This window comes from Oncorhynchus mykiss, chromosome 16 (genome assembly GCF_057628025.1).
Source record: "Oncorhynchus mykiss isolate SJ-2025 chromosome 16, ASM5762802v1, whole genome shotgun sequence".
Taxonomy (NCBI): domain Eukaryota; kingdom Metazoa; phylum Chordata; class Actinopteri; order Salmoniformes; family Salmonidae; genus Oncorhynchus; species Oncorhynchus mykiss.
Window position 1 is genome coordinate 81,232,567 of NC_143037.1, and position 27,532 is coordinate 81,260,098.

Below are 27,532 nucleotides of genomic sequence, written 5' to 3' on the forward strand. Positions count from 1 at the left end.
TGATTCTGACTTTAGATGAGGGGTTGACTTGGGCAAGGTGAGTAAGGGGGAAGGACTTTATTAACTAGGAACGCCAGTATTGTACATGAAGTACTGCCGGTGGTGATTTTAGCATGTTAATCTTGGGATGCATGCCAGCAAGCCGCTACATTTCATAACATTAATTGCAGGTTAACTGGGCCGACATAAAGCTGTCCTAACAGCAAAGATTTATTTTCAGCGGCATTGAGTGAATCCTTACCACCGCTACACCGACGCCTTATCTGGCAGTTAAACAGTTCATTCAGCCTCATTTACTGTCTTAAAAACATGGCTGACTTGCTACAGCAGATGTGGTTTCTACTGACAATTGAGATGTACAAACTGGCATAAGGGGACAACGAGTGGATAAGAGGCAACCAGTAATTTCGATTTAGACAATGAGCGAGCGTAGACTGGTGTAGTCAACTATTTGTTCAACATACTTAACAGAATTCAGAACATGGTGTACAGGGAGTGAATGAAGAATGGCCCATGTCAGAACCGTAGGCTAAAGGGGGGCATATAAGCAGACGAACTTACAATATTCAATGATTACCTTTGTCTAAAACAGGCACTGCCAAGTCAGAACTGTGGGCTCAGTTATGAGGGGGAAATGGACAATTATTAGTAGCACATGTGCCTCACCCTAACCGCTTGCTACAGTATACAGATCTCCCTGGCATATTGCTACAGTATACAGATCTCCCTGGCATATTGCTACAGTATACAGATCTCCCTGGCATATTGCTACAGTATACAGATCTCCCTGGCATATTGCTACAGTATACAGATCTCCCTGGCATATTGCTACAGTATACAGATCTCCCTGGCATATTACATGCAGCAGCATACAATACATTTTTGTGCTCAATTGTACAGGAAGGTGGCGTGGCGGTCCTGGTGGGAAAACTCATTTTCTGGAGCTTCCAAGGCCTCTGGGAAAACTCTGGCAGCACCTCATAGATTTTGCAATGAGGTAGTGTCCCCGTGAATGACAGAACATTACCAACCCCTATGTTCATTATCTCCCCATAAGGCAGTGCACAATCGGCACAGCGCCGTCCGAGTTTGGCCGGTGGAGGCAGTCATCGTAAATAAGAATTAGTTCGTAACTGGCTTGCCTAGTTAAGGTTAAATATATTTATTTACATTGTTTGCAAACTGGTATGCGACACGTATTATTGCCAAAACAGGCTAAATGTAGCTCTGCCCTGAATGACGGGTCGCCACTGAGTACTACTATCCAAAATGAGAACTGCCTGTTTTGTCATGTCACAGCTCTTCTAAAGCGCTCTGGACCAGAGTCTCTGGTTGAAACTTTAAGCGATGTTCACATTACCCATAAGCACTTGTTGCGTTGCGCCGGATGTCTTGCATTTCAATGGGCACGTCCACAAGAGTGGAAGCGCAACGCCCCCCTGTGGTTGAAGGTGCAGTTGCGAGACGGACGCCTAACAGTTTTGAAACTTTTCATCTTCAGTCCAGCCAGTCACCAAACCACAGAATATGAAAATTGGCTTGCTATAAAGTTGGAGAAACAAGTAGTTGAGGAAAAAGTAACTAACCAACCTATCACCTGAAATAATATATGTATCCTGTCTTGAATGAAAAGGTCATTTTGCAAGCTCCCAAAATAATTGTGATCTCTGACTAAAGGGCTCTGTCTTGCGTTACAAACGCTGCACGTGCCTGTTCATTAACGGGACAAGACTCCGTGAAGATGACATACTGCGTAAGGGCATTATAGACCGGTGGGTTGTTTAGCAACAGACCTGATGGCTTACAGTCAAATATTAACATGATAAAAAGTAAATCGGGGCATGTCATTTATTGGGGGAACTCCCTTTATTAATGTGTAAGCCCATAGCTGCCACCCAAATAGAGACAATTCCGAGATATGTGTTGCTAGAGGTACTTCCTCTCTACTAATGAGGTGGTTACAAGGCCTTCTTACTGAAAGCCTTGTCTTGTCCCTAAGACCGGGCGCACACTACACCACTTCCAACATCCTCTCATTAAACAATCTTTCTTCAAATGTTTGGTCTTGCCAACGTAGTGGCATGGACGGGTGTTTAAACACCAAGATGCTTCGCTTGGTCCTGAGGATTCTCAATACCAAGCTCTCACAATCAATGTGATTAGATTAACATGGCCAGAACGAGCTGTGGCTTTAAGTAGCCTCCAGCGTTTTCAGTCAGACATTCACGCATAGCGAAGTAGCCAATACCATTGCTTGTAATGATTTGACGCTTTGGTTAAAGGCAAACACGTAGTAGTCATGGTTACTGCTCCAGAGTCTATACATCCATACTAGTAGTAGTCATGGCTCCAGAGTCTATACGTCCATACTAGTAGTAGTCATGGTTCCAGAGTCTATACATCCATACTAGTAGTAGTCATGGCTCCTTCTCCAGTCTATACATTCTGGGTGGTGTGATACTTATCTCACTTCTTCTCAGGTGAGCTCTTATTGACTATTGCTGATCACTGTTCTCAAAACTAGCCGTTGCACATCTCACACTACAAGGGCATTGACATGCACACATTAAATGAGCCTCGGTGATGGCCTCGCGCCCAGAGTAGGCATCAAAATGGGGATTTTGTCTCCGATCTGAACTTGTCAGGGACAGCTATATCAGGGCCAGAATGTGTAGTGTACGCCCAGCTTAACGTGACTATAGACGTGATAAAACATGGCTACCAGGCACCAGTGGCTTTGAATTGGGAAAGACTGTATGGCCACTCATGACCTGCAAAACTAGATTTCATTTCAGAAATGTCCTCTGTACCGGAACCCCCTGTATATAGCTCTGCTATTGTTATTTTACAGCTGCTCTTTAATTATTTGTTACTTTGATTTTTTTATTATCCTTTATACATTCTTAACTGTGTTAAGGGCTTGTCAGTCAGCATTTCACTGTAAGGTCTACTACACCTGTTGTATTTGTCGCATGTGACATAACATTTGATTCCGTACTCCGTTTTAGATTTTGGCTAGTAGTTTTCCAGGTCCGTCGTGTCCTTTAGAGCCTCTCCCCTTTGAATTCAATACAATCGATACATACTGTCCCCAGTGGATGTCTTGTGCAGTGTAAAAACATACACAGTAAATATCCTGGTATTAATGGCTGACGTGAATAAGGCTTTGGTGTTCAGACTCCTGAAACCCAGGCTAGAATTCCGTCAAACCTGTTAGTGTCGGTTAACAAACTAGTGGCGCAGTGTGTGCTCACGTTTCCTATTCTGATCATTCAGGTAGTAGTAGGGGTTTTAAAGGACGTTCTGTGATTTCATTGAGCTATGAGGTACTATGGAACTACTGAAATAGGTGTTTGATTGAATAATCCTGTGTGTCAGCAAAAAAACCTGTTTTATTGTTACATATATCAGATAGGTGCAGTGAAATGTTTTACAGGGTCAGCTATAGAAGTACTGTGCTGGAGCAAATTAGGATTAAGTGCCTTGCTCAAGGGCACACAGGCAGGTTTTTCACTTTGTCTGAATTGGTATTCTAATCAGAAGTCTCATGGAGTTCTCCCATCACACACACACTGGTCATGTTCCAGGCTGACGACATTGCAAACGCCTGCCAGGTCTCACAACACCTGTACAGGTGTTTAATATATTATGCTAACTACACTGAACAAGAATATAATTGCAACATGTACATTTTTGGTACCATGTCTCATGAGCTGAAATAAAAAATCCCAGAAATTCTAATTCAAATGCAAAAAAAAAAGAAGCTTATTTCTCGAAGAGTTTGTGCACAAATGTGTTTATATCCCTGTTAGTGAGCATTTCTCCTTCGCCAAGATAATCCATCCACCTGACAGGTGTGGCATATCAAGAAGCTGATTAAACAGCATGATCATTACGCTGGGGACAATAAAATGCGCAGTTTTGTCACAAAACACAATGCCACAGATGTCTCAAGTTCTGAGGGAGTGTGCAATTGACATGCAGAAATGTCCAACTGAGCTGTTGCCAGAGAATTGAATGTGCATATCTCTACAATAAGCTGCATCCAACCTCGTTTTAGAGAATTGGGCAGTACGTCCAACCGGACTAAAAACCGCAGACCACGTGTAACCACGCCAGCCCAGGACCTCCACATCTGGCTTCTTCACTTGTGGAATCGTCTGAGGAGGGGGTACTGAGGAGCATGTCTGTAATAAAGCCCGTTATGGGGAAAAACATATTCTTATTGGCTTAGCCTGGCTCCCCAATGGGTGGGCCTATGCCCTTCCAGGCCAACCCATGGCTGTGCCCCTACCCAATCATGTGAAATCCATAGATTAGGGCCTAATTTATTTTAATTGACTGATTTCCTTCTATGAACTGTAACTCAGTAAAATCTTTGAAATTGTTTTATGTGGCGTTTATATTTTTGTTCAGTACACATCATATGATACAGTATAGCCATCTGATGCTTGACATGGGACACAACCATTGGTTGATGCAATGCAGTATAGTCGGCCTGGAACGTGGCCACAGGTTCAGGTGGAGATGAAGAAGGCCATGAGGAGGATCAGAAGGGTGTGGCCTCCCAAATGTTCTGACCCCGCCTTCAACTCAACCTCCACTGGGTAGTGGTCACTGACATCCAGCGCCTGGAAAAGACACACATGCACACTGATATAATATACTTCCTGAATTGACTCTGTGGGTGTGTTTCCTGTTGAATTGACTATGTGGGTGTGTTGCCTGTTGAATTGACTCTGTGGGTGTGTTTCCTGTTGAATCTGTGGGTGTGTTACCTGTTGAATTGACTATGTGGGTGTGTTGCCTGTTGAATTGACTCTGAGGGTGTGTTGCCTGTTGAATTGACTCTGTGGGTGTGTTGCCTGTTGAATTGACTCTGTGGGTGTGTTACCTGTTGAATTGACTCTGTGGGTGTGTTGCCTGTTGAATTGACTCTGTGGGTGTGTTGCCTGTTGAATTGACTCTGTGGGTGTGTTACCTGTTGAATTGACTCTGTGGGTGTGTTGCCTGTTGAATTGACTCTGTGGGTGTGTTTCCTGTTGAATTGACTCTGTGGGTGTGTTGCCTGTTGAATTGACTCTGTGGGTGTGTTGCCTGTTGAATTGACTCTGTGGGTGTGTTGCCTGTTGAATTGACTCTGTGGGTGTGTTGCCTGTTGAATTGACTCTGTGGGTGTGTTGCCTGTTGAATTGACTCTGTGGGTGTGTTACCTGTTGAATTGACTCTGTGGGTGTGTTGCCTGTTGAATTGACTCTGTGGGTGTGTTTCCTGTTGAATTGACTCTGTGGGTGTGTTGCCTGTTGAATTGACTCTGTGGGTGTGTTACCTGTTCCTCTGTGAGGCCGTATTCTTTGGCGAAGTTGAAAGGTTGTGCAGACTGGGGCACGATGGCTTTTTCAAATGCCTCCCCGTGGACCACGATCCTACAACACACACAGGATTACCACACAGGGTTAACACACAGGATTACCACACAGGGTTAACACACAGGATTACCACACTGGATTACCACACAGGGGTAAAACACAGGGTTAACACACAGGGTTAACACACAGGATTACCACAAGTTGGGTATTCAATCAAAGGTGCATTGTAGACCAGTGCACTGGACAGCCTTTGATGCGCTCACACACACACACACACACACACACACACACACACGTACCTGTCGTAGGCACAGGTGGTGGTTTGTCTAACGGTGGTGTCCTCTGTGTCCCCTATTAGCCACAGGAAGGCCTGGTTACTATAGAGACGTACATGCTGCCAGTTCTTCTTGGCCACGTAGCCACAGTCAGCGTTAAAATCCCCTAGGAACATCACCATCTACACACACACACACACACACAGTTAAAATCCTATAGGAACATCACCATCTACACACACACACACAGTTAAAATCCCCTAGGAACATCACCATCTACACACACACACAGTTAAAATCCCCTAGGAATATCATCATCTACACACACACACACAGTTAAAATCCCCTAGGAACATCATCATCTACACACACACACACACACACACAGTTAAAATTCCCTTGAAACATCACCATCTACACACACACACACACACACACACACAGTTAAAATCCCCTAGGAACATCATCATCTACACACACACACAGTTAAAATCCCATAGGAACATCACCATCTACACACACACACACACACACACACACACAGTTAAAATCCCCTTGGAACATCACCCCTAGGGTGTTGGTGGTCATGACATTTTGTCAGCCAATAACTGGCAGTCTCACGCTAATTGACCGTTAATTAACATAAACACATTTAGCGTCTCCTGGTTCACACTCACAGCCTACATCACTGATGCAGACCTTTGGAACATCTACATTTTAAAAAGTCTAATAAATCCATGTAATATAGTCTACACCATCACAATAAATCCATGTAATATAGTCTACACCATCACAATAAATCCATGTAATATATTCTACACCATCACAATAAATCCATGTAATATAGTCTACCTACACCATCACAATAAATCCATGTAATATAGTCTACCTACACCATCACAATAAATCCATGTAATATAGTCTACACCATCACAGTAAATCCATGTAATATAGTCTACACCATCACAATAAATCCATGTAATATAGTCTACACCATCACAATAAATCCATGTAATATAGTCTACACCATCACAATAAATCCATGTAATATAGTCTACACCATCACAATAAATCCATGTAATATAGTCTACACCATCACAATAAATCCATGTAATATAGTCTACACCATCACAATAAATCCATGTAATATAGTCTACACCATCACAATAAATCCATGTAATATAGTCTACCTACACCATCACAATAAATCCATGTAATATAGTCTACACCATCACAGTAAATCCATGTAATATAGTCTACACCATCACAATAAATCCATGTAATATAGTCTACACCTTCACAGTAAATCCATGTAATATAGTCTACACCTTCACAGTAAATCCATGTAATATAGTCTACACCTTCACAGTAAATCCATGTAATATAGTCTACACCATCACAGTAAATCCATGTAATATAGTCTACACCTTCACAGTAAATCCATGTAATATAGTCTACACCATCACAGTAAATCCATGTAATATAGTCTACACCTTCACAGTAAATCCATGTAATATAGTCTACACCTTCACAGTAAATCCATGTAATATAGTCTACACCATCACAATAAATCCATGTAATATAATCTACCTACACCATCACAGTAAATCCATGTAATATAGTCTACACCTTCACAGTAAATCCATGTCATATAGTCTACCTACACCATCACAGTAAATCCATGTAATATAGTCTACACCTTCACAGTAAATCCATGTAATATAGTCTACACCTTCACAATAAATCCATGTAATATAGTCTACACCTTCACAGTAAATCCATGTAATATAGTCTACACCTTCACAGTAAATCACAGAAACACTTACCTCTGTCTTCCATTTCTTCTTGACATCCAGGAAGACATCGTAGAGGGCATCAATCTCTTTAGTAGCATTGGTGGGAGTGGTGTGCTGGGGTACTAACACAAAGTCCCGTATGGCTGGAGAGAAAGAGAGAGAATGAGACAGAGAGATGGTGTGAGAGAGAGATGGTGTGAGAGAGAGATGGTGTGAGAGAGAGATGGTGTGAGAGAGAGATGATGAGAGAGAGAGATGGTATGAGAGAGAGAGAGAGAGAGGCAGGGAAAGAGAGAGAGTGAGAGAGGCAGGGAGAGAGAGAGAGAGAGAGTGAGAGAGGCAGGGAGAGAGAGAGGCAGGGAGAGAGAGAGGCAGGGAGAGAGAGAGGCAGGGAGAGAGAGAGAGAGAGAGACAGAGATAGAGAGCGGCAGAAGGAGAGACATAGGGAGAGGCAGGGAGGGAGAGAGTGAGACAAAGGGGGAGAGAGATACACAGAGAGAGGTGGAGAGAGAGACAGGGAGAGACAGAGACAGAGACACAGAGAGAGAGGAGAGACAGATATGGGGAGAGAGAGAGAGGCAGGGAGGGCCTTCTATTCCATCAAAAGGAAAATAAAAGTCAACATACCAATTAGGATCTGGCTAAAACTACTTGAATCAGTTGAAGAACCCATTGCCCTTTATGATTGTCAGGTCTGGGGCCTGCTCACCAACCAAGAATTTACAAAATGGAACAAACACCAAATTGAGACTGCATGCAGAATTCTACAAAAATATCCTCCGTGTACAACGTAGAACACCAAATAATGCATGCAGAGCATAATTAGGACGATACCCGCTAATGATCAAAATCCAGAAAAGAGCCGTTAAATTCTACAACCACAAAAGGAAGCGATTCCCAAACTTACCATAACAAAGCCTACAGAGAGCTGAACCTGGAGAAGAGTCCCCTAAGCAAGCTGGTTCTGGGGCTCTGTTCACAAACACACCCTACAGAGCCCCAGGACAGCAGCACAATTAGACCCAACCAAATCATGAAAAAACAAAAAGATAATTACTTGACACATTGGAAAGAATTAACATAAAAACAGAGCAAACTAGAATGCTATTTGGCCCTAAATAGAGAGTACACAGCGGCAGAATACCTGACCACTGTGACTGACCCAAAATTAAGGAAAGCTTTGACTATGTACAGACTCAGTGAGCATAGCCTTGCTATTGAGAAAGGCCGCCGTAGGCAGACATGGCTCTCAAGAGAAGACAGGCTATGTGCTCACTGCCCACAAAATGAGGTGGAAACTGAGCTGCACTTCCTAACCTCCTGCCCAATGTATGACCATATTAGAGAGACATATTTCCCTCAGATTACACAGATCCACAAAGAATTCGAAAACAAATCCAATTTTGAAAAACTCTACTGGGTGAAATTCCACAGTGTGCCATCACAGCAGCAAGATTTGTGACCTGTTGCCACAAGAAAAGGGCAACCAGTGAAGAACACACACCATTGTAAATACAACCCATATTTATGCTTATTTATTTTATCTTGTGTCCTTTACCATTTGTACATTGTTAAAACACTGTATATATATAATATGACATTTGTAAGGTCTTTATTGTTTTGAAACTTCTGTATGTGTAATGTTTACTGTTAATTTTTATTGTTTATTTCACTTTATATATTCACTTTATATATTATCTACCTCACTTGCTTTGGCAATGTTAACACGTTTCCCATGCCAATAAAGCCCTTGAATTGAATTGAATTGAGAGACAGAGAGAGACAGAGAGAGACAGACAGAGAAAGAGTTTGAGAGAGAGAGACAGATAGAGTAAAGTTTGAGAGAGAGACAGACAGAGAAAGAGACACAGAGAGAGAGACAGACAGACAGAGAAAGAGACACAGAGAAAGAGAGAGAGACAGAGAGACAGATACAGAGAGACAGAGAGAGAGAGACAGAATGAGACAGAGAAAGAGAGAGAGACAGAGAATGAGACAGAGAATGAGACAGACAGAGAAAGAGACAGACAGAGAAAGAGACAGACAGAGAATGAGACAGAGAGAGAGAGACAGAGGCAGAGTTAAAGAGACAGAAAGACAGACTGATTTAATCTATCATTATTCTCATTAATATTGTTGTTATAGTTGCTGTTAATGGTAATCCCATTTCCACTACTATTATTATTATTGATGTTGGTCCCATCATTTGTTGTTATATGTATACTTTGACAATGTACGCAATGTACGAGAGAGAGGCGGAAAAGACAAGACTCCATATGCTGTCATGTCTGTTTAATCCTATCTCATGATGTCATGTCTGTTTAATTCTATCTCATGATGTCATGTCTGTTAAATCCTATCTCGATGTCATGTCTGTTTAATCCTATCTCATGATGTCATGTCTGTTTAATCCTATCTCATGATGTCATGTCTGTTTAATCCTATCTCATGATGTCATGTCTGTTTAATTCTATCTCATGATGTCATGTCTGTTTAATTATATCTCATAATGTCATGTCTGTTTAATTCTATCTCATGATGTCATGTCTGTTTAATTCTATCTCATGATGTCATGTCTGTTTAATCCTATCTCATGATGTCATGTCTGTTTAATTCTATCTCATGATGTCATGTCTGTTTAATTCTATCTCATGATGTCATGTCTGTTTAATTCTATCTCATGATGTCATGTCTGTTTAATCCTATCTCATGATGTCATGTCTGTTTAATCCTATCTCATAATGTCATGTCTGTTTAATCCTATCTCATGATGTCATGTCTGTTTAATTCTATCTCATGATGTCATGTCTGTTTAATTCTATCTCATGATGTCATGTCTGTTTAATTCTATCTCATGATGTCATGTCTGTTTAATCCTATCTCATGATGTCATGTCTGTTTAATCCTATCTCATAATGTCATGTCTGTTTAATCCTATCTCATGATGTCATGTCTGTTTAATTATATCTCATGATGTCATGTCTGTTTAATTATATCTCATGATGTCATGTCTATCTCATGATGTTCTCAACTCAATTGATTCACTCCAATGTACCTGTAATAACATCTGACGACTGTTTGTAACACCCCTACGATAACTTATAACAGTGTTATAACAGCAGTGCTACCTGTCTTGGGGGTGTGAAGGCGGATGATGAAGGGTTCTCTGGAGAAGGCATCCTCGTCTCCCGGCAACATGTCAGAATACTGGTACTGATCTGTTACTGTCACAGAGCCGATCCTACACACAAACACACAGTAATCAGACTTTTCTAATCATATAAAAAAGCTTGTTAGACTCAGTCCTGCACAGGAAAAAGAGGACTATTTTACCTGTAACCTTTATTTAACAAGACAGTTGAGAATACATTCTTATGTATAATGACAGCTTCCCAGGGAACAGTGGGTTAACTGCCTTGTTCAGGGGCAGAAGGACAGATGTTTACCTTGTCAGATTGGGGAAACAGATCCAGCAACCTTTCGGTTACTAGTCTAACGCTCTAACCACTAGGCTACCTGCCGCCCCTCTAACCACTAGGCTACCTGTTCTAACCACTAGGCTACCTGCTCTAACCACTATGCTACCTGTTCTAACCACTAGGCTACCTGCTCTCACCACTAGGCTACCTGCTCTCACCACTAGGCTACCTGCTCTCACCACTAGGCTACCTGCTCTCACCACTAGGCTACCTGCTCTCACCACTAGGCTACCTGCTCTCACCACTAGGCTACCTGCTCTTACCACTAGGCTACCTGCTCTCACCACTAGGCTACCTGCCGCCCCCAATAAAGGTGATGATGATGATAGTTGGTCTCACCTGAACACAAACTGCTCCTGGTAGCTAGGTGTCCTGGTCTCACCTGACCGCAAACTGCTCCTGGTAGCTAGGTGTCCTGGTCTCACCTGACCGCAAACTGCTCCTGGTAGCTAGGTGTCCTGGTCTCACCTGACTGCAAACTGGTCCTGGTAGCTAGGTGTCCTGGTCTCACCTGACCGCAAACTGCTCCTGGTAGCTAGGTGTCCTGGTCTCACCTGAACGCAAACTGCTCCTGGTAGCTAGGTGTCCTGGTCTCACCTGAACACATACTGGTCCTGGTAGCTAGGTGTCCTGGTCTCACCTGAACACATACTGGTCCTGGTAGCTAGGTGTCCTGGTCTCACCTGACTGCAAACTGGTCCTGGTAGCTAGGTGTCCTGGTCTCACCTGAACACATACTGGTCCTGGTAGCTAGGTGTCCTGGTCTCACCTGAACACATACTGGTCCTGGTAGCTAGGTGTCCTGGGCTCACCTGAACACAAACTGGTCCTGGTAGCTAGGTGTCCTGGGCTCACCTGAACACATACTGGTCCTGGTAGCTAGGTGTCCTGGTCTCACCTGACTGCAAACTGGTCCTGGTAGCTAGGTGTCCTGGTCTCACCTGAACACATACTGGTCCTGGTAGCTAGGTGTCCTGGTCTCACCTGAACACATACTGGTCCTGGTAGCTAGGTGTCCTGGGCTCACCTGAACACAAACTGGTCCTGGTAGCTAGGTGTCCTGGGCTCACCTGAACACAAACACATACTGCTCCTGGTAGCTAGGTGTCCTGCCCAGCCGCTCACTGGCCACATAATCATACTGGTTCTGGCTGTCATACCTGATAGAGAAGAGAAAAAGCCTCTTGATATACACACTCACATTTACAACCTCTGAAAACATGGAATCTTAGGTGTTTGTGTGTTTGACCTGTTCAGTTCAGTTATCAGCAGCGGTATGGCTTTCTGTTTAGTGTCTCTCACTTCCTGCAGCAGGCACACATCACAACGAGACACGATCTGAAACACACACACACACACTTTCAGCTTTAATCTGAAAATAGTGGGTGTGTGTCTGGGTGTGTGTGTGGGGGTGTGTGTGTGGGTGTGTGTCTGGGTGTGTGTCTCGGTGTGTATAAGGCAGTTGTGGTATGGAAGGGTCAACTCTCCTCTCCTCTCCTCTCCTCTCCTCTCTATCATGTCTGTACAGGTCTCTATGTCAGGTTCTGACTGCTTCAGTCATGAGATCATATGTCATCCAGGTTCACTCACACACAGCCCTCTGATAAGCTCTGCTGCAGCCTGCGAGTGTGTGTAGGTGTGTGTGTGTATAGCTGGTTGCCCCTCGAGTGTGGGTGTGTGTGTGTGTAGTTTTGTGTATAGCTGGTTGACCCTGCGAGTGTGTGTGTGTATGCGTGTGTGTGTGTGTGTGTGTGTGCACGCATGAAACTCTCACCCGTATTAGTGTGTGCATGACTTCAGTGTTGCGTGACTTGGAGTCTCCGAAGCTTTGGACGTTAAAGGCACAGATCTTAAACCCTGAGATCAGCTTTACCCCGCTCAGAGAGAGGAGGAAGAGGAGGAGGAGGAGGGAGGAAGAGGATGACATGGTGCCAAGCTGTGGAAGAGGCAGAATCTTGTTAATCAGTCAGTCAGCCAGTCAGTCAGCCAGTCAGTCAGCCAGTCAGCCAATCATTCAGTCAGTCAGTCAATCAGTCAGTCACAAAGTTATGTAGAAATCTCTCAATAATCATATGAATTGTGTATCCTAAATCAGCGTTTTTTTAAACTCTCCTTGTTAAATAGACATCTCCATTGTTGAGTTGCTACCGTGTTGTTGTCATGTTTCGTTATTACCATGCTGTGTTGTCATGTGTTGCTTCCATGTTGTGTTTGTACCGTGTTGTTGTCATGTTGTGTTGCTACTGTGTTGTTGTCATGTGTTGCTACCATGTTGTGTTACTACCGTGTTGTTGTCATGTTGTGTTGTTACCATGCTGTGTTGTCATGTGTTGCTTCCATGTTGTGTTGTTGTCATGTTGTGTTGCTACTGTGTTGTTGTCATGTGTTGCTACCATGTTGTGTTGCTACCATGATATGTTGTCATGTGTTGCTGCCATGTTGTGTTGGTACCGTGTTGTTGTCATGTGTTGCTGCCATGCTATGTTGTTTTCATGTTGTGTTGTCATGTGTTGCTACCATGCTGTGTTGTCATGTGGTGCTACCATGCTGTGTTGTCATGTGTTGCTGCCATGTTGTGCTGTTGTCTTTGGTCTCTCTTTATATAGTGTTGTCGTGTCGGGATGTGTGTTTTGTCCTACATTTTTAATCCCAGCCCCTGTCCCTGCAGGAATCCTTTTGCCTTTTGGTAGGCCGTCATTGTAAATAAGAATTTGTTTTTAACTGACTTGCCTAGTTAAATAAAGGTTCAATGAAATAAAATAAAACATTTATTTGAACTATTCTATAGTTAATGAAACTGACGCTAACAGTTGAGCTTCCTCCACTGTCCAACTACCCCATACTGGGCTTGAACCAGTGATCCTCAGATCACAAACACAAGCAACCCTGCTCCTTGACAATGCACCAAGGGTTTGAGCCACCCAAATGTTACTCTTGGATGGCGTCATCCATGACAGTTCAAGCTAGTTTTGGAGTGAGCTTATGGCACGTTCTTAACTCTGCTACGCTAGCACAGCTGATTACACTTGTCAACTAATCATCAAGTCCCTGAATAGGTGAATCAGGTAAGTTAGTTCAGGGAAACAACAACATTCTAAGACGTCTGAGGACTTTAACTCAAGTAGCAGTTGAGTTAAATAGAAATGTCTCAATATTCATAAAAAATGTGTAAGCTAAACCAGTGGTCTTGCCAAAGGACCGCTCCCAGGCAGACCAGTGGCCCAGGGACACCTCCCAGGCAGACCAGTGGCCCAGGGAACCCTCCCAGGCAAACCAGTGTCCCAGGGACACCTCCCAGGCAGACCAGTGGCCCAGGGACACCTCCCAGGCAGACCAGTGGCCCAGGGACCCCTCCCAGGCAGACCAGTGGTCTTGCCCAAGGACCGCTCCCAGGCAAACCAGTTGCCCAGGGACCGCTCCAAGGCAGACCAGTGGCCCAGGGACCCCTCCCAGGCAGACCAGTGGCCCAGGGAACACTCCCAGGCCATCCAGTGGCCCAGGGAGCCCCTCCCAGATAAACCAGTGGCCCAGGGAACACTCCCAGACAAACCAGTGGCCCAGGGAACCCCTCCCAGACCATCCAGTGGCCCAGGGACCCTTCCAAGATAAACCAGTGACCCAGGGAACCCCTCCCAGACAAACCAGTGGCCGAGGGACCCCTCCAAGACAAACCAGTGGCCCAAAGACCCCCTCCCAGGTGAACCAGTGTCCCAGGGAACCCCTCCCAGGTGAACCAGTGGCCCAGGGACCCCTCCCAGACAAACCAGTGGCCCAGGGAACCCCTCCAAGACAAACCAGTGGCCCAGGGACCCCCTCCCAGGTGAACCAGTGACCCAGGGAACCCCTCCAAGACAAACCAATGGTCCAGGGAACCAATCCCAGACAAACCAGTGGCCCAGGGACCCCCTCCCAGGTGAACCAGTGGCCCAGGGACCCCTCCAAGACAAACCAGTGGCCCAGGGACCCCTCCAAGACAAACCAGTGGCCCAGGGACCACTCCAAGACAAACCAGTGGCTCAGGGACCCCTCCAAGACAAACCAGTGGTCCAGGGAACCCTCCCAGGCAAACCAGTGGCACAGGGAACCCTCCCAGGCAAACCAGTGGCCCAGGGAACCCCTCCCAGATAAACCAGTGGCCCAGGGAACCCCTCCCAGGCAAACCAGTGGCCCAGGGAACCCCTCCCAGACCATCCAGTGGCCCAGGGACCCCTCCAAGACAAACCAGTGGCCCAAAGACCCCCTCCCAGGTGAACCAGTGGCCCAGGGAACCCCTCCCAGACAAACCAGTGTCCCAGGGACCCCTCCAAGACAAACCAGTGGCCCAGGGACCCCCTCCCAGGTGAACCAGTGACCCAGGGAACCCCTCCAAGACAAACCAGTGGTCCAGGGAACCCCTCCCAGACAAACCAGTGGCCCAGGGACCCCCTCCCAGGTGAACCAGTGGCCCAGGGACCCCTCCAAGACAAACCAGTGGCCCAGGGACACCTCCCAGGCAGAACAGTGGCCCAGGGAACCCTCCCAGGCAAACCAGTGGCCCAGGGACACCTCCCAGGCAGACCAGTGGCCCAGGGACACCTCCCAGGCAGACCAGTGGCCCAGGGACCCCTCCCAGGAAGATCAGTGGTCTTGCCGAAGGACCACTCCCAGGCAAACCAGTTGCCCAGGGACCGCTCCAAGGCAGACCAGTGGCCCAGGGACCCCTCCCAGGAAGACCAGTGGCCCAGGGACCCCTCCCAGGCAAACCAGTGGCCCAGGGAACCCCTCCCAGGCAAACCAGTGGCCCAGGGAACACTCCCAGGCAAACCAGTGGCCCAGGGAACCCCTCCCAGACAAACCAGTGACCCAGGGAACCCCTCCCAGACAAACCAGTGGCCCAGGGACCCCTCCAAGATAAACCAGTGACCCAGGGAACCCCTCCCAGACAAACCAGTGGCCGAGGGACCCCTCCAAGACAAACCAGTGGCCCAAAGACCCCCTCCCAGGTGAACCAGTGGCCCAGGGAACCCCTCCCAGGTGAACCAGTGGCCCAGGGACCCCTCCCAGACAAACCAGTGGCCCAGGGACGCCTCCAAGACAAACCAGTGGCCCAGGGACCCCCTCCCAGGTGAACCAGTGACCCAGGGAACCCCTCCAAGACAAACCAGTGGCCCAGGGACCCCTCCAAGACAAACCAGTGGCCCAGGGACCACTCCAAGACAAACCAGTGGCTCAGGGACCCCTCCAAGACAAACCAGTGGTCCAGGGAACCCTCCCAAGCAAACCAGTGGCACAGGGAACCCTCCCAGGCAAACCAGTGGCCCAGGGAACCCCTCCCAGACAAACCAGTGGCCCAGGGAACCCCTCCCAGACAAACCAGTGGCCCAGGGAACCCCTCCCAGGCAAACCAGTGGCCCAGGGAACCCTCCCAGGCAAACCAGTGGCCCAGGGAACCCCTCCCAGATAAACCAGTGGCCCAGGGAACCCCTCCCAGACAAACCAGTGGCCCAGGGAACCCCTCCAAGGCAAACCAGTGGCCCAGGGAACCCCTCCCAGGTGAACCAGTGGCCCAGGGAACCCCTCCCAGACAAACCAGTGTCCCAGGGACCCCTCCAAGACAAACCAGTGGCCCAGGGAACCCCTCCCAGACCATCCAGTGGCCCAGGGACCCCTCCAAGACAAACCAGTGACCCAGGGAACCCCTCCAAGACAAACCAGTGGCCCAGGGACCCCTCCAAGACAAACCAGTGGCCCAAAGACCCCCTCCCAGGTGAACCAGTGGCCCAGGGAACCCCTCCCAGACAAACCAGTGTCCCAGGGACGCCTCCAAGACAAACCAGTGGCCCAGGGACCCCCTCCCAGGTGAACCAGTGACCCAGGGACCCCCTCCAAGACAAACCAGTGGTCCAGGGAACCCCTCCCAGACAAACCAGTGGCCCAGGGACCCCCTCCCAGGTGAACCAGTGGCCCAGGGACCCCTCCAAGACAAACCAGTGGCCCAGGGACCCCTCCAAGACAAACCAGTGGCCCAGGGACCACTCCAAGACAAACCAGTGGTCCAGGGAACCCTCCCAGGCAAACCAGTGGCCCAGGGAACCCCTCCCAGACAAACCAGTGGCCCAGGGAACCCCTCCCAGGCAAACCAGTGGCCCAGGGAACCCCTCCCAGACAAACCAGTGGCCCAGGGAACCCCTCCCAGGCAAACCAGTGGCCCAGGGAACCCCTCCCAGGTGAACCAGTGGCCCAGGGAACCCCTCCCAGACAAACCAGTGTCCCAGGGACCCCTCCAAGACAAACCAGTGGCCCAGGGACCCCCTCCCAGGTGAACCAGTGACCCAGGGAACCCCTCCAAGACAAACCAGTGGTCCAGGGAACCCCTCCCAGACAAACCAGTGGCCCAGGGACCCCCTCCCAGGTGAACCAGTGGCCCAGGGACCCCTCCAAGACAAACCAGTGGCCCAGGGACCCCTCCCAGACAAACCAGTGACCCAGGGAACCCCTCCCAGACAAACCAGTGGCCCAGGGACCCCTCCAAGACAAACCAGTGGCCCAGGGACCCCTCCAAGACAAACCAGTGGCACAGGGACCCCTCCCAGGCAAACCAGCGGTCCAGGGAACCACTCCCAGGCCAACCAGTGGCCCATTAACCCTATCATATGTTAGCAACAAAAAAAAGTTTATCAGATGAATGATAATTGCAAGGAGAAGTAATCAACATTTAAAAGATAATATATTTAGTTTTCATTATTTTGACCTCCCCACATAATTTGAAAGGGAAGTTTAAACTCTAACATAGCCTATTAGCTCGAACGGTCACTCCTAACACATTATCACTAAAAGCTGCTATTTAGCTGGTTAAACAAACGTTAGCCATGTGTTGGTACGGAAAGGTAACTCTAAGAGCAACTGGTTAGCAGGTTAACCAAACGTTATGTCTTGGTAAAAATGTATGTCCAAGTAAAGAGCGCTCACCAGCAGCCAGCAGTACTTACCGCGACAGGTACTCACGGGTGCTTTTTCAAAGCCAAGTAGTGTAATTGAGGCTTGTTGCCTATTAGCAGGTGCTTTGTCAAAGCCTGTCAGATACTACAAAGAGTGTAATTGGCTCAATATTAGGAGCTGAGAAATAAAGTTGACATCATTAGAAAGATGATATTCTTCTCTTCTCTACTGTAAACTCTCAGAAAAAAGATATTCTCCTCTTTTCTACAGTATACTCACTCTTCAGCTCTTCTTACTCTTCAGCTGTGCTGATAGGACAACCATTTATGGTTTGAGGTACAACCCCTTTTTGGTTCCAGGTAGAACCCTTTTGGATTCCATGTAGAACCCTCTGTAGAAAGGCTTCTACATGTAATCCCAAGAGTTCTACCTGGAACCAAAATGGTTCTACCTGCAACCAAAAGGGTTCTACCTGGAACCAAAAGGGTTCTACCTGGAACCAAAAGGGTTCTACCTGGAACCAAAAGGGTTCTACCTACAACCAAAAGGGTTCTACCTGGAACCAAAAGGGTTCTACCTGAAACCAAAAAACGGTTATTCAGAGGGGTCACCCTACTGGGACAGTCGAATAACCCTTTAAGGTTCTAGATAGCAACTGTTTTTCTAAGAGTGTAGGCATGCAACAACATATTTAGTTGTTGCTAATAATATTCATGAAAACATTGAAATAAAAATGAAAAAAACATTTTGGGATTGCAGACTCCCTACAGTACCTCCATGGAACCCTAGAGGGCCAGACCCCAGATTGAATATCCCTGAACTAAAATATACACAACTTCAGTCCCACACAGTTTAACGTTATAGTACCGTGAGACAGAAAGATCACGATGAAGATAAATAAAAATAAATGTCTCCTTCAGATTCATACTGCCACTATTTTTAAATTAATGTAGGAGTGTGAACACATTAGATCTGGTAGAAGATAATACAAACAAAAAAACATGCATTTTATTTTTTTCATCATCTTTGAAATGCAAGAGAAATTCCATACATAGAGATAGGATTCTAGGTGTAATTTAGATGTTGTCCACAAGATGGCAGCAATGTGTGTGCAGTGTTTCAGACTGATCCAGTGAAGAATTACATCACTTCCCAACATTTTCTATCAAGTCTGCCAGGAGTTTGCCCGAATGTGCCGAATTGGTCAAATAATATATTTTCAAGTACATAACTATAGAGAACAAACAAAAATGATATGGTAATTAAAAAAATGTAAGTTTACACACTCCAAGGAATGGATCATTAGTTTCCCTACAGAAAATACACTAACCTTCACACATCTAGATGGCAGGGACTGCAGTGTGGTCAAACTGTGAACCCAGTTTCTACATTTGAATATAAAAATTGTTTTTTTTTCAAGCAAAACTACACTACATTTTATCTCTGGGACCCTCAGGATGACAAATCAGAGCAAGATAACTGAATGTAAGTACATTATTTACCTTCAGAGGTTAATGTGTCAAACATTGTGTTAAGTGTTTTGTTGTTGTTGTTGTTGTTGTTGTGCACTTTCCTCAAACAATAGCATGGTATTTTTGTTGTTGTAATAGCTACTGTAAATTGGACACTGCAGTTAGATTAACAAGAATACTGAGCAACAACTGTCCCGGTTTAGGGACACTGATCCTGTAGACTTTTGTTATATATCGAGCTGACTAGCACTATTTTACTCAGCATGACAAAGAAGAACATTACGAGTGAGGAAAGGAGAGAAATCACACTAAATCATCTTTATAACGCTCTTTCAGAATGCTGTGATTGGCTTGAATGTCTAGCCTGGTGTCGTGGCAAATTCCTGTATTACCAAATGAGGAGAGTTACAAACCACACACCACTCAGAGTTATACTTAAACTTCATATTTTAATAATATGAGCTTTACAATAGCCCTTTGACTCAGATCAATTCAGTGCCTATAAATGAGCCCCAACATAATGGCAACTGAGATCTTTTATAGCAAAGATCCACCCCTCTCAACTCACATGACGAACCACAGATCTCAGGAACTCTTCACAAAGGGCCTTTTACTTGAAAGAGGAGTATCCCATAGCTAGATAGCATTAGCTATAAATTATCGTTCAGTTTGGTCTCTAAAATGAGGTTCTAATCTCATTCTTGGTACTTCATAGTACCAAAACATTACCTCACTATCTGGAATGCTCTTTAGGCTTTATTGGCCAAAGACATCGTAAATCTCCTCTGTCAGTGCTATCTCATAGAGGCCCATCCTCAGTGGAACACACACACACAATATTCAACAGATTCTATTCTGTCGAATAAAACAACCATTCTAATGCAATACAAAGATTAAAAAATAATCTTACAAGCATTATAACATAATCATAATCACATATGAAGACAATTTTCCATTCTGACCTCTCCCCTCTCTGGGCCCCAAGTGACTGAGCCCTAAGTGACTGAGACCTAAGTGACTGAGCCCTAAGTGACTGAGACCTAGCTGACTGAGCCCTAGGTGACTGAGCCCTAAGTGACTGAGCCCTAGCTGACTGAGCCCTAAGTGACTGAGCCCTAGCTGTCTGAGCCCTAGCTGACTGAGCCCTAGGTGACTGAGCCCTAAGTGACTGAGCCCTAGCTGACTGAGCCCTAAGTGACTGAGCCCTAGCTGACTGAGCCCTAAGTGACTGAGCCCTAGCTGACTGAGCCCTAAGTGACTGAGCCCTAAGTGACTGAGCCCTAGCTGACTGAGCCCTAAGTGACTGAGCCCTAGCTGACTGAGCCCTAAGTGATTGAGCCCTAGCTGACTGAGCCCTAAGTGATTGAGCCCTAGCTGACTGAGCCCTAAGTGACTGAGCCCTAAGTGACTGAGCCCTAGCTGACTGAGCCCTAAGTGACTGAGCCCTAAGTGACTGAGCCCTAGCTGACTGAGCCCTAAGTGACTGAGCCCTAGCTGACTGAGCCCTAAGTGATTGAGCCCTAGCTGACTGAGCCCTAGCTGACTGAGCCCTAAGTGACTGAGCCCCAGCTGACTGAGCCCTAGCTGACTGAGCCCTAAGTGACTGAGCCCTAAGTGACTGAGCCCTAGCTGACTGAGCCTTAAGTGACTGAGCCCTAGCTGACTAAGCCCTAAGTGACTGAGCACAAGCTGAGAAGGGAAAAGTGCAACTGCCAACAGTATAGTCCAAAGGGAGACATTCTAATGACAAGTATCTCACATAAGCATATTATGTAAATAAAACATCTTATTTATTATAATATTTATTTATCTATGTTACCCAACTAACTCTGATTCATCCTCCACACTGGTGCCAGATCTGTTTGGCAATCGGGCTATTGAAAGTCATGTTGAGTCACGTAACTTTGTCACACCTTCTCTCCATTTTCCTGCTAAACTCTTGTTCCTCATACCTTCTCTCCAGTTTCCAGCTAAGCTCTTGTGCCTCATACCTTCTCTCCAGTTTCCCGCTAAGCCTTTGTAATTCACACCTTCTCTCCAGTTTCCCGCTAAGCCTTTGTAATTCACACCTTCTCTCCAGTTTCCCGCTAAGCCTTTGTAATTCACACCTTCTCTCCAGTTTCTCGCTAAGCCTTTGTAATTCACACCTTCTCTCCAGTTTCCCGCTAAGCCTTTGTAATTCACACCTTCTCTCCAGTTTCCCGCTAAGCCTTTGTAATTCACACCTTCTCTCCAGTTTCCAGCTAAGCCTTTGTAATTCACACCTTCTCTCCAGTTTCCAGCTAAGCCTTTGTAATTCACACCTTCTCTCCAGTTTCCCGCTAAGCTCTTGTTCTTCATACCTTCTCTCCAGTTTCCCGCTAAGCTCTTGTGCCTCATACCTTCTCTCCAGTTTCCCGCTAAGCTCTTTGTGCCTCATACCTTCTCCCCAGTTTCCAGCTAAGCTCTTGTTCCTCATACCTTCTCTCCAGTTTCCAGCTAAGCTCTTTGTGCCTCATTCCTTCTCTCCAGTTTCCAGCTAAGCCTTTGTAACGCATACCTTCTCTCCAGTTTCCAGCTAAGCCTTTGTAACGCATACCTTCTCTCCAGTTTCCAGCTAAGCTCTTGTGCCTCATACCTTCTCTCCAGTTTCCAGCTAAGCCTTAGTAACGCATACCTTCTCTCCAGTTTCCAGCTAAGCTCTTGTGCCTCATACCTTCTCTCCAGTTTCCAGCTAAGCTCTTGTGCCTCATACCTTCTCTCTAGGGGTGGGTGTCAGATAGCCTAGCAGCTAGACTAGAGCGTTGTGCAAGTAACCGAAAGGTTGTGCCCTTGAGCAAGGCACTTAACCCTAATTGCTCCAGGAGCGCTAGATAATGGTGACCCTGGCTGTGACCACACTCTCCGAGTGTCTCAGGGGGAGTTGGGATATAAAAGAAACTACATTTTCAATTCACATATGTGTATTAATACACACATGTACATGGAGTTAAATACGAGGTCCAAGTCATTAATGGTTACATGGTAATTACTCAATAATGACCTAACAATTGCAGTGTGATTAGTTAAGGATTCATTAAAGCCCAGTGGGAGTACTTAAACCCAGACTTAATATAATACATACTGTAATATGCCATTTATCAGACGCTTTAATCCAAAGTGACTGACAGGTGTGTGTGCATTGCTTACATTTTATGTGTGGGTACCCATGGGAATTGAACCCACAATACATTGCAAGCGCCAAGATTTACCAACTGAGCCATATAGGACCATTTAAACTAGTCTACACACTAGATTCATACTACATTAAACCCCCAAGACTTCAACTAGCCTACAGGCTAGGTTGGATGTTCCCAGCTGACAAGACACAGAGATCATTTGAGATGCTCCCTGAATGTCACGTGAGCAAAGAGTGACAGTGGTGAGTTCCTACTGTCTTTTCCAACTCTCTAGACCGTTAGGCTTAATAGTTACATGGTAAGTACTTGATAATGACCTAACAGTTGCAGTTTGGTTTGTTTGGGGTAAAACCAACAGGGTGCAACGCAGGCTAAGTAAGATTCACCCTACATTCAACCCAGACTGAAACTACAGCTGTACAAAGTCAAATCGGCAGAGTTAATTTAACTCCTATGGAGTCAAATTTAACACTATTTGGGAGTTTATGTGTTTCAGGAAACTAGGCATATGTTGCGAGTCACTACTTCACAGGAGCACCATTTGAGCCAAATGCGTTTTTGGGCAGAAATGCCTTCTTGAACATATAAACTTGTAATAACAAACTTGTATGCCATGTAAAAATACAAATAGAATTGATAAATTACGTGCTTACTTGATTTAGCCACTGAAAAAATCAGTAACGTTCCCGCTAGCCATGATTTGATGAGATAATGAGTGGGCTGGACATGCCCAAGAGATGAGTTCGGATTGGTCTGCCATGTAGCACGCATCTATTTGAGCTGGTCAGTATGTGTAGGTAATCCTGTCTAACACAGCTTTTTTTGAAAGATATCACGTAGTACAACTGCATACATGTTGCCCTCCACTTTTTGGAGGACTGAGTTTTGAAATCAGTGGAATTACAGTATGATAGCTAAGGAGATGGAGAAAACACCTGTCTCCGGATTACATCTTCAAACTAAGGACCACCATGGCATCTGTGACAGAGAGGGAGAAGCGTCCATCCATGTACGTGGGTAAGATAGTCTAGCTAGCTACATTTTCAGATATTACACGTTTCTACTTTAGTCAGAAAGATGTTTTCATTTCAAGTTAAAGTGTACTGTTAGCTTGCCAGCTAACATTAACTGGCTGGCTCGCTAGCTAATGTTACGTGTAGGATCTGTGTAGTAATATTATTCTAATCAGAAATCCATTTGCATTGCTAGTTATAGCCTAATGTGAGCTAGCTAACATTGAACCTGGTTGGTTAGCTACCTGCAGATTCATGCTGGGTGGTAACGTCATGAGTTGGTTCATTGCTTATGGGTCATTGCTTAGCTAGCTAGCTACATGTCTAAACAAAAGACTCCACTATGCAAGTAACCATTTCAATAGAATGTACCTGCAACAACTGTTGATAGACGTAGCTGGTAAATTCTCTCTGGCTATCTACTCTGATTTCAGAGTATTCTTGTCTGGGTGTGCCAGAGCGCAGAATAACTGATGAATTTACGAACACTCAACACCCGCTGAATATTGGTCAGTGTCAGTAAACGTTGGCAAAAAAGCATAATTACATTGTTGCCAGCAATACAGTTGCAGTCACCAACACGCTGGATAACATGAAAACAGCCTAACCAGCTCTGCTAGGGTGAGTAAAATGGTCAGAGTGAGCTGTTCTGTTCATTTGTGTCTGGAAGTAGCTAGAAAGCTAGTCAATGTTAGCCAGTTAGCTTGGGTGCTTGACTGCTGTTGTTAGGGCAGCACGCTTGGATCACTCCTACTCCTTGGCCAGAGCGTCCAATGTGGCGCTCTGAACGCTCCTTAAAGAGATGGGTGGGGCTAAAGCTTAAGAGGGTGTGAACGATGCTGAATGGGTGTAGATAAAGAGGAGCTCTCCAGTAGATACCAAAACATTCAAGCATACTGGGAAATATGACACTGAGGCCCCTCCCACATCTGTGGATAACTCCATAGATTGAACGCCCTGTCTCTGGATACTCTTAATGGAGTTAAAAGTATTCTGTTCCAATGAACACCAGTCATCGACACTAACTCCAGGGACCATATAACTCTCTTGAGGGTTGAGATCTAATTTGAATTATCCTTAATTTACTGAGGCATAGCAGAGAAATGTAACGCGCACACACCCCACATACAGTGCCTTCAGAAAGTATTCACACACCTCAACTTAAAAAATATATAATATTGCTCTACAGCCTGATTTTAACATTTATTTAATTGAAATGTTGTGTCACTGGCCTACACACAATACCCCATAATGACAAAGTGGAATTCTGCTTTTAGACATTTTTACAAATTAATTAAAACATGAAAAGCTGAAATGTCTTGAGTCAATAAGTATTCAACCCCTTTGTTATGGAAAGCCTAAATAATTAAAAGTAAAAATGTGCTTAACAAGCCACATAATAAGTTGCATGGCCTCACTCTGTGTGCAATAATAGTGTTTAACATGTTTGTTTATGACTGCCTCATCTCTGTACCCCACACATACAATTATCTGGAAGGTCCCTCTGTCGAGCAGTGAATTTCAAAAACAGATTCAACCACAAAGCCCAGGGAGATTTTCCAATGCCTTGCAAAGAAGTGCATCTCTTGGTGGATGGGTAAAAAAACAAAAAAAACAGACATTGAATATCCCTTTGAGCATGGTGAAGTTATTAATTACACTTGGATGGTGTATCAATACACCCAGTCACTACAATGATACAGACGTCCTTCCTAGCTCAGTTGCCAGAGAGGAAGGAAACTGCTCAGGGATTTCACCATGAGGCCAATGGTGACTTTAAAACAGTTACAGAGTTTAATGGCTGTGATAGGAGAAAACTGAGGATGGATCAACAACAATGTAGCGTCTTCACAACACTAACATAAATGACAGACTGAAAATAAGGAAGCTTGAACAGAATAACAATATTCCAAAACATGCATTCTAAAGTAAAACTGCAAAAAAATGTGGCAAAGAAATGAACTTTTTGTCCTGAATACAAAGCATTATGTTTGGGGCAAATCCAACACAACACATCACTGAGTACCACTCTTCATATTTTCAAGCATGGTGGTGGCTGCATCATGTTATGGTTATGCTTGTCATCATTAAGGATTAGAGTGCATGGTGGTGTCTGCATCGTGTTATGGGTATGCTTTTCATTGTTAAGGACTGGGGAGGTTTTTTTTGTTGAAAAAAAGAAACAACACAGCTAAGCACAGGCAAAATCCTAGAGGAAAACCTGGTTGCCTGCTTTCCAACAGACCCTGGGAGACAAATGCACCTTTCAGCAGGACAAGAACCTAAAACACAAGGCCAAACATGCCAAGACAACATTGAATGGTCCTGAGTGGCCTAGTTACACTTTTGATTTAAATCGACTTGACAATCTTGAAAAATGGCTGTCTTGCAATGAAAAGACTTTAAAATGCTGTCTATCAATGATCAACAACCAACTTGACAGAGTTGGAAGAATTTAAAAAAGGATAATGTGCAAATATTGTACAATCCAAGTTTGCAAATCTCTTAGAGACTTACCCAGAAAGACTCACAGCTATAATCACTGCCAAAGGTGATTCTAACATGTATTGACTCAGGGGTGTGAATACTTATGTAAATTATGTCATTATGGGGTATTGTGTGTAGATGGGTGAGAGAAAAAATCTATTTAATCTGTTTTGAATTCAGGCTGTAACACCACAAAATGAGGAATAAGTCAAGGGGTAGGAATACTTTCTGAAGGCACGGAACCAGAGTCACATTTCAGTACTTCTATTACACCAACTGTTCCTTAGCCGACTGTACTACAACAGACGCTGTACTAAGGAGAATCACACTGAAACACCCATGTGTGTTATATACTGATACCTCGCTCCCTCTCGCTCACACACACGCACACAAAAAACACTCTCTCAAGAAACACATTGGACACACTAAAGGAGACCAGAGTCCCATATAACAGAGGTGTGGGACAAATTCTCCCTTGGCGTTTAGTATATAAATACAGATGTGGAACAGAGGCTAAGAATTAAAGGTTGACAGAAAGACGAGACACACACAGATAAATTACATTACATTCTGTGGTCTTACTAACTTGGTGGAGTCGGCTTACTTTCTTCTTCCTGGTTCAAGAGAAGACTGCCCCGCTGCTACCCTCTCTATCCCACCCCACCCCTCTCTGCTTCCTGTAGGAGGGGTCACTGCAGCTGACGAGTTCCATAAAAACACGCAGGCAAACACACACACACACACACACACACACACACTGAAACCTGAGTTGTTGCAGCCTCCGTCGCTGTCTCACTGTCGACCCAGCAGTATGAAGAGGGCTCAGATTCACAAAATAACACGTCTGTACAGTAGTTAAGGAAAAAATGGCAGTTAAGAAAAAATTTATTCTTAAGAAAGTTTTGTGAATCCAGCAAAGCAAATTGAAGAGAAAGAACATGTTTAGCAACGTCTTGTGGAACGTTACAGATTTTTAGTTATGAGTTGGTTATATGTTTATCTGTGTCTCGTCTAATCTTGTTCCCCCTCTCCGGTGCTCGACGTCGCAGGTCTACTAACCACAGTCCTTGCAACCTATTATTACGCACACCTGGCAACCCTCATTCCTCTACCTGGCAACCCTCATTACGACACCTGGCAACCCTCATTACAACACCTGGCAACCGTCATTACAACACCTGGCAACCCTCATTACAACACCTGGCAACCCGGATTACAACACCTGGCAACCCGGATTACAACACCTGGCAACCCTCATTACTACACCTGGCAACCCTCATTACTACACCTGGCAACCCTCATTACCACACCTGGCAACCCTCATTACAACACTTGTGCCCCATCATGATATACACCTGGCAACCCTCATTACTACATCTGGCAACCCTTATTACCACACCTGGCAACCCTCATTACCACACCTGACAACCCTCATTACAACACCTATGCCCCGTCATGATGCACACCTGGCAACCCTCATTACTACACCTGGCAATCCTCATTACTACATCTGGCAACCCTCATTACCACACCTTGCAAGCCTCACTCGTTGACAGGTAATCTTT

General features: G+C 45.3%; 1 protein-coding gene across 7 annotated transcripts; it reads right to left on the reverse strand.

Moving 5' to 3' along the window:
* Positions 1-4,366: 4,366 nt before the first annotated feature.
* On the reverse strand, positions 4,367-26,670 carry dnase1l1 (deoxyribonuclease 1 like 1). Of its 7 annotated transcripts, none has more exons than XR_016487564.1 (9): positions 26,554-26,654; positions 12,694-12,855; positions 12,169-12,257; positions 11,990-12,079; positions 10,569-10,681; positions 7,471-7,583; positions 5,669-5,920; positions 5,330-5,426; positions 4,367-4,631 (listed from the first exon to the last, which is right to left on the reverse strand). XR_016487564.1 is itself a non-coding variant. In XM_036947853.2 (9 exons), exons 2-9 carry the CDS (start codon positions 12,844-12,846, stop codon positions 4,518-4,520), a joined length of 927 nt encoding a protein of 308 aa, XP_036803748.2. In that variant the 5' UTR covers positions 12,847-12,855; positions 26,554-26,670; the 3' UTR covers positions 4,367-4,517. The 7 variants fall into 7 exon arrangements, 6 of the variants coding, with proteins under 6 accessions (XP_036803748.2, XP_036803749.2, XP_036803751.2 ...); XM_036947853.2 differs by having other exon boundaries at positions 5,669-5,826; positions 26,554-26,670; XM_036947854.2 differs by having other exon boundaries at positions 5,669-5,826; positions 26,550-26,661.
* Positions 26,671-27,532: the final 862 nt, after the last annotated feature.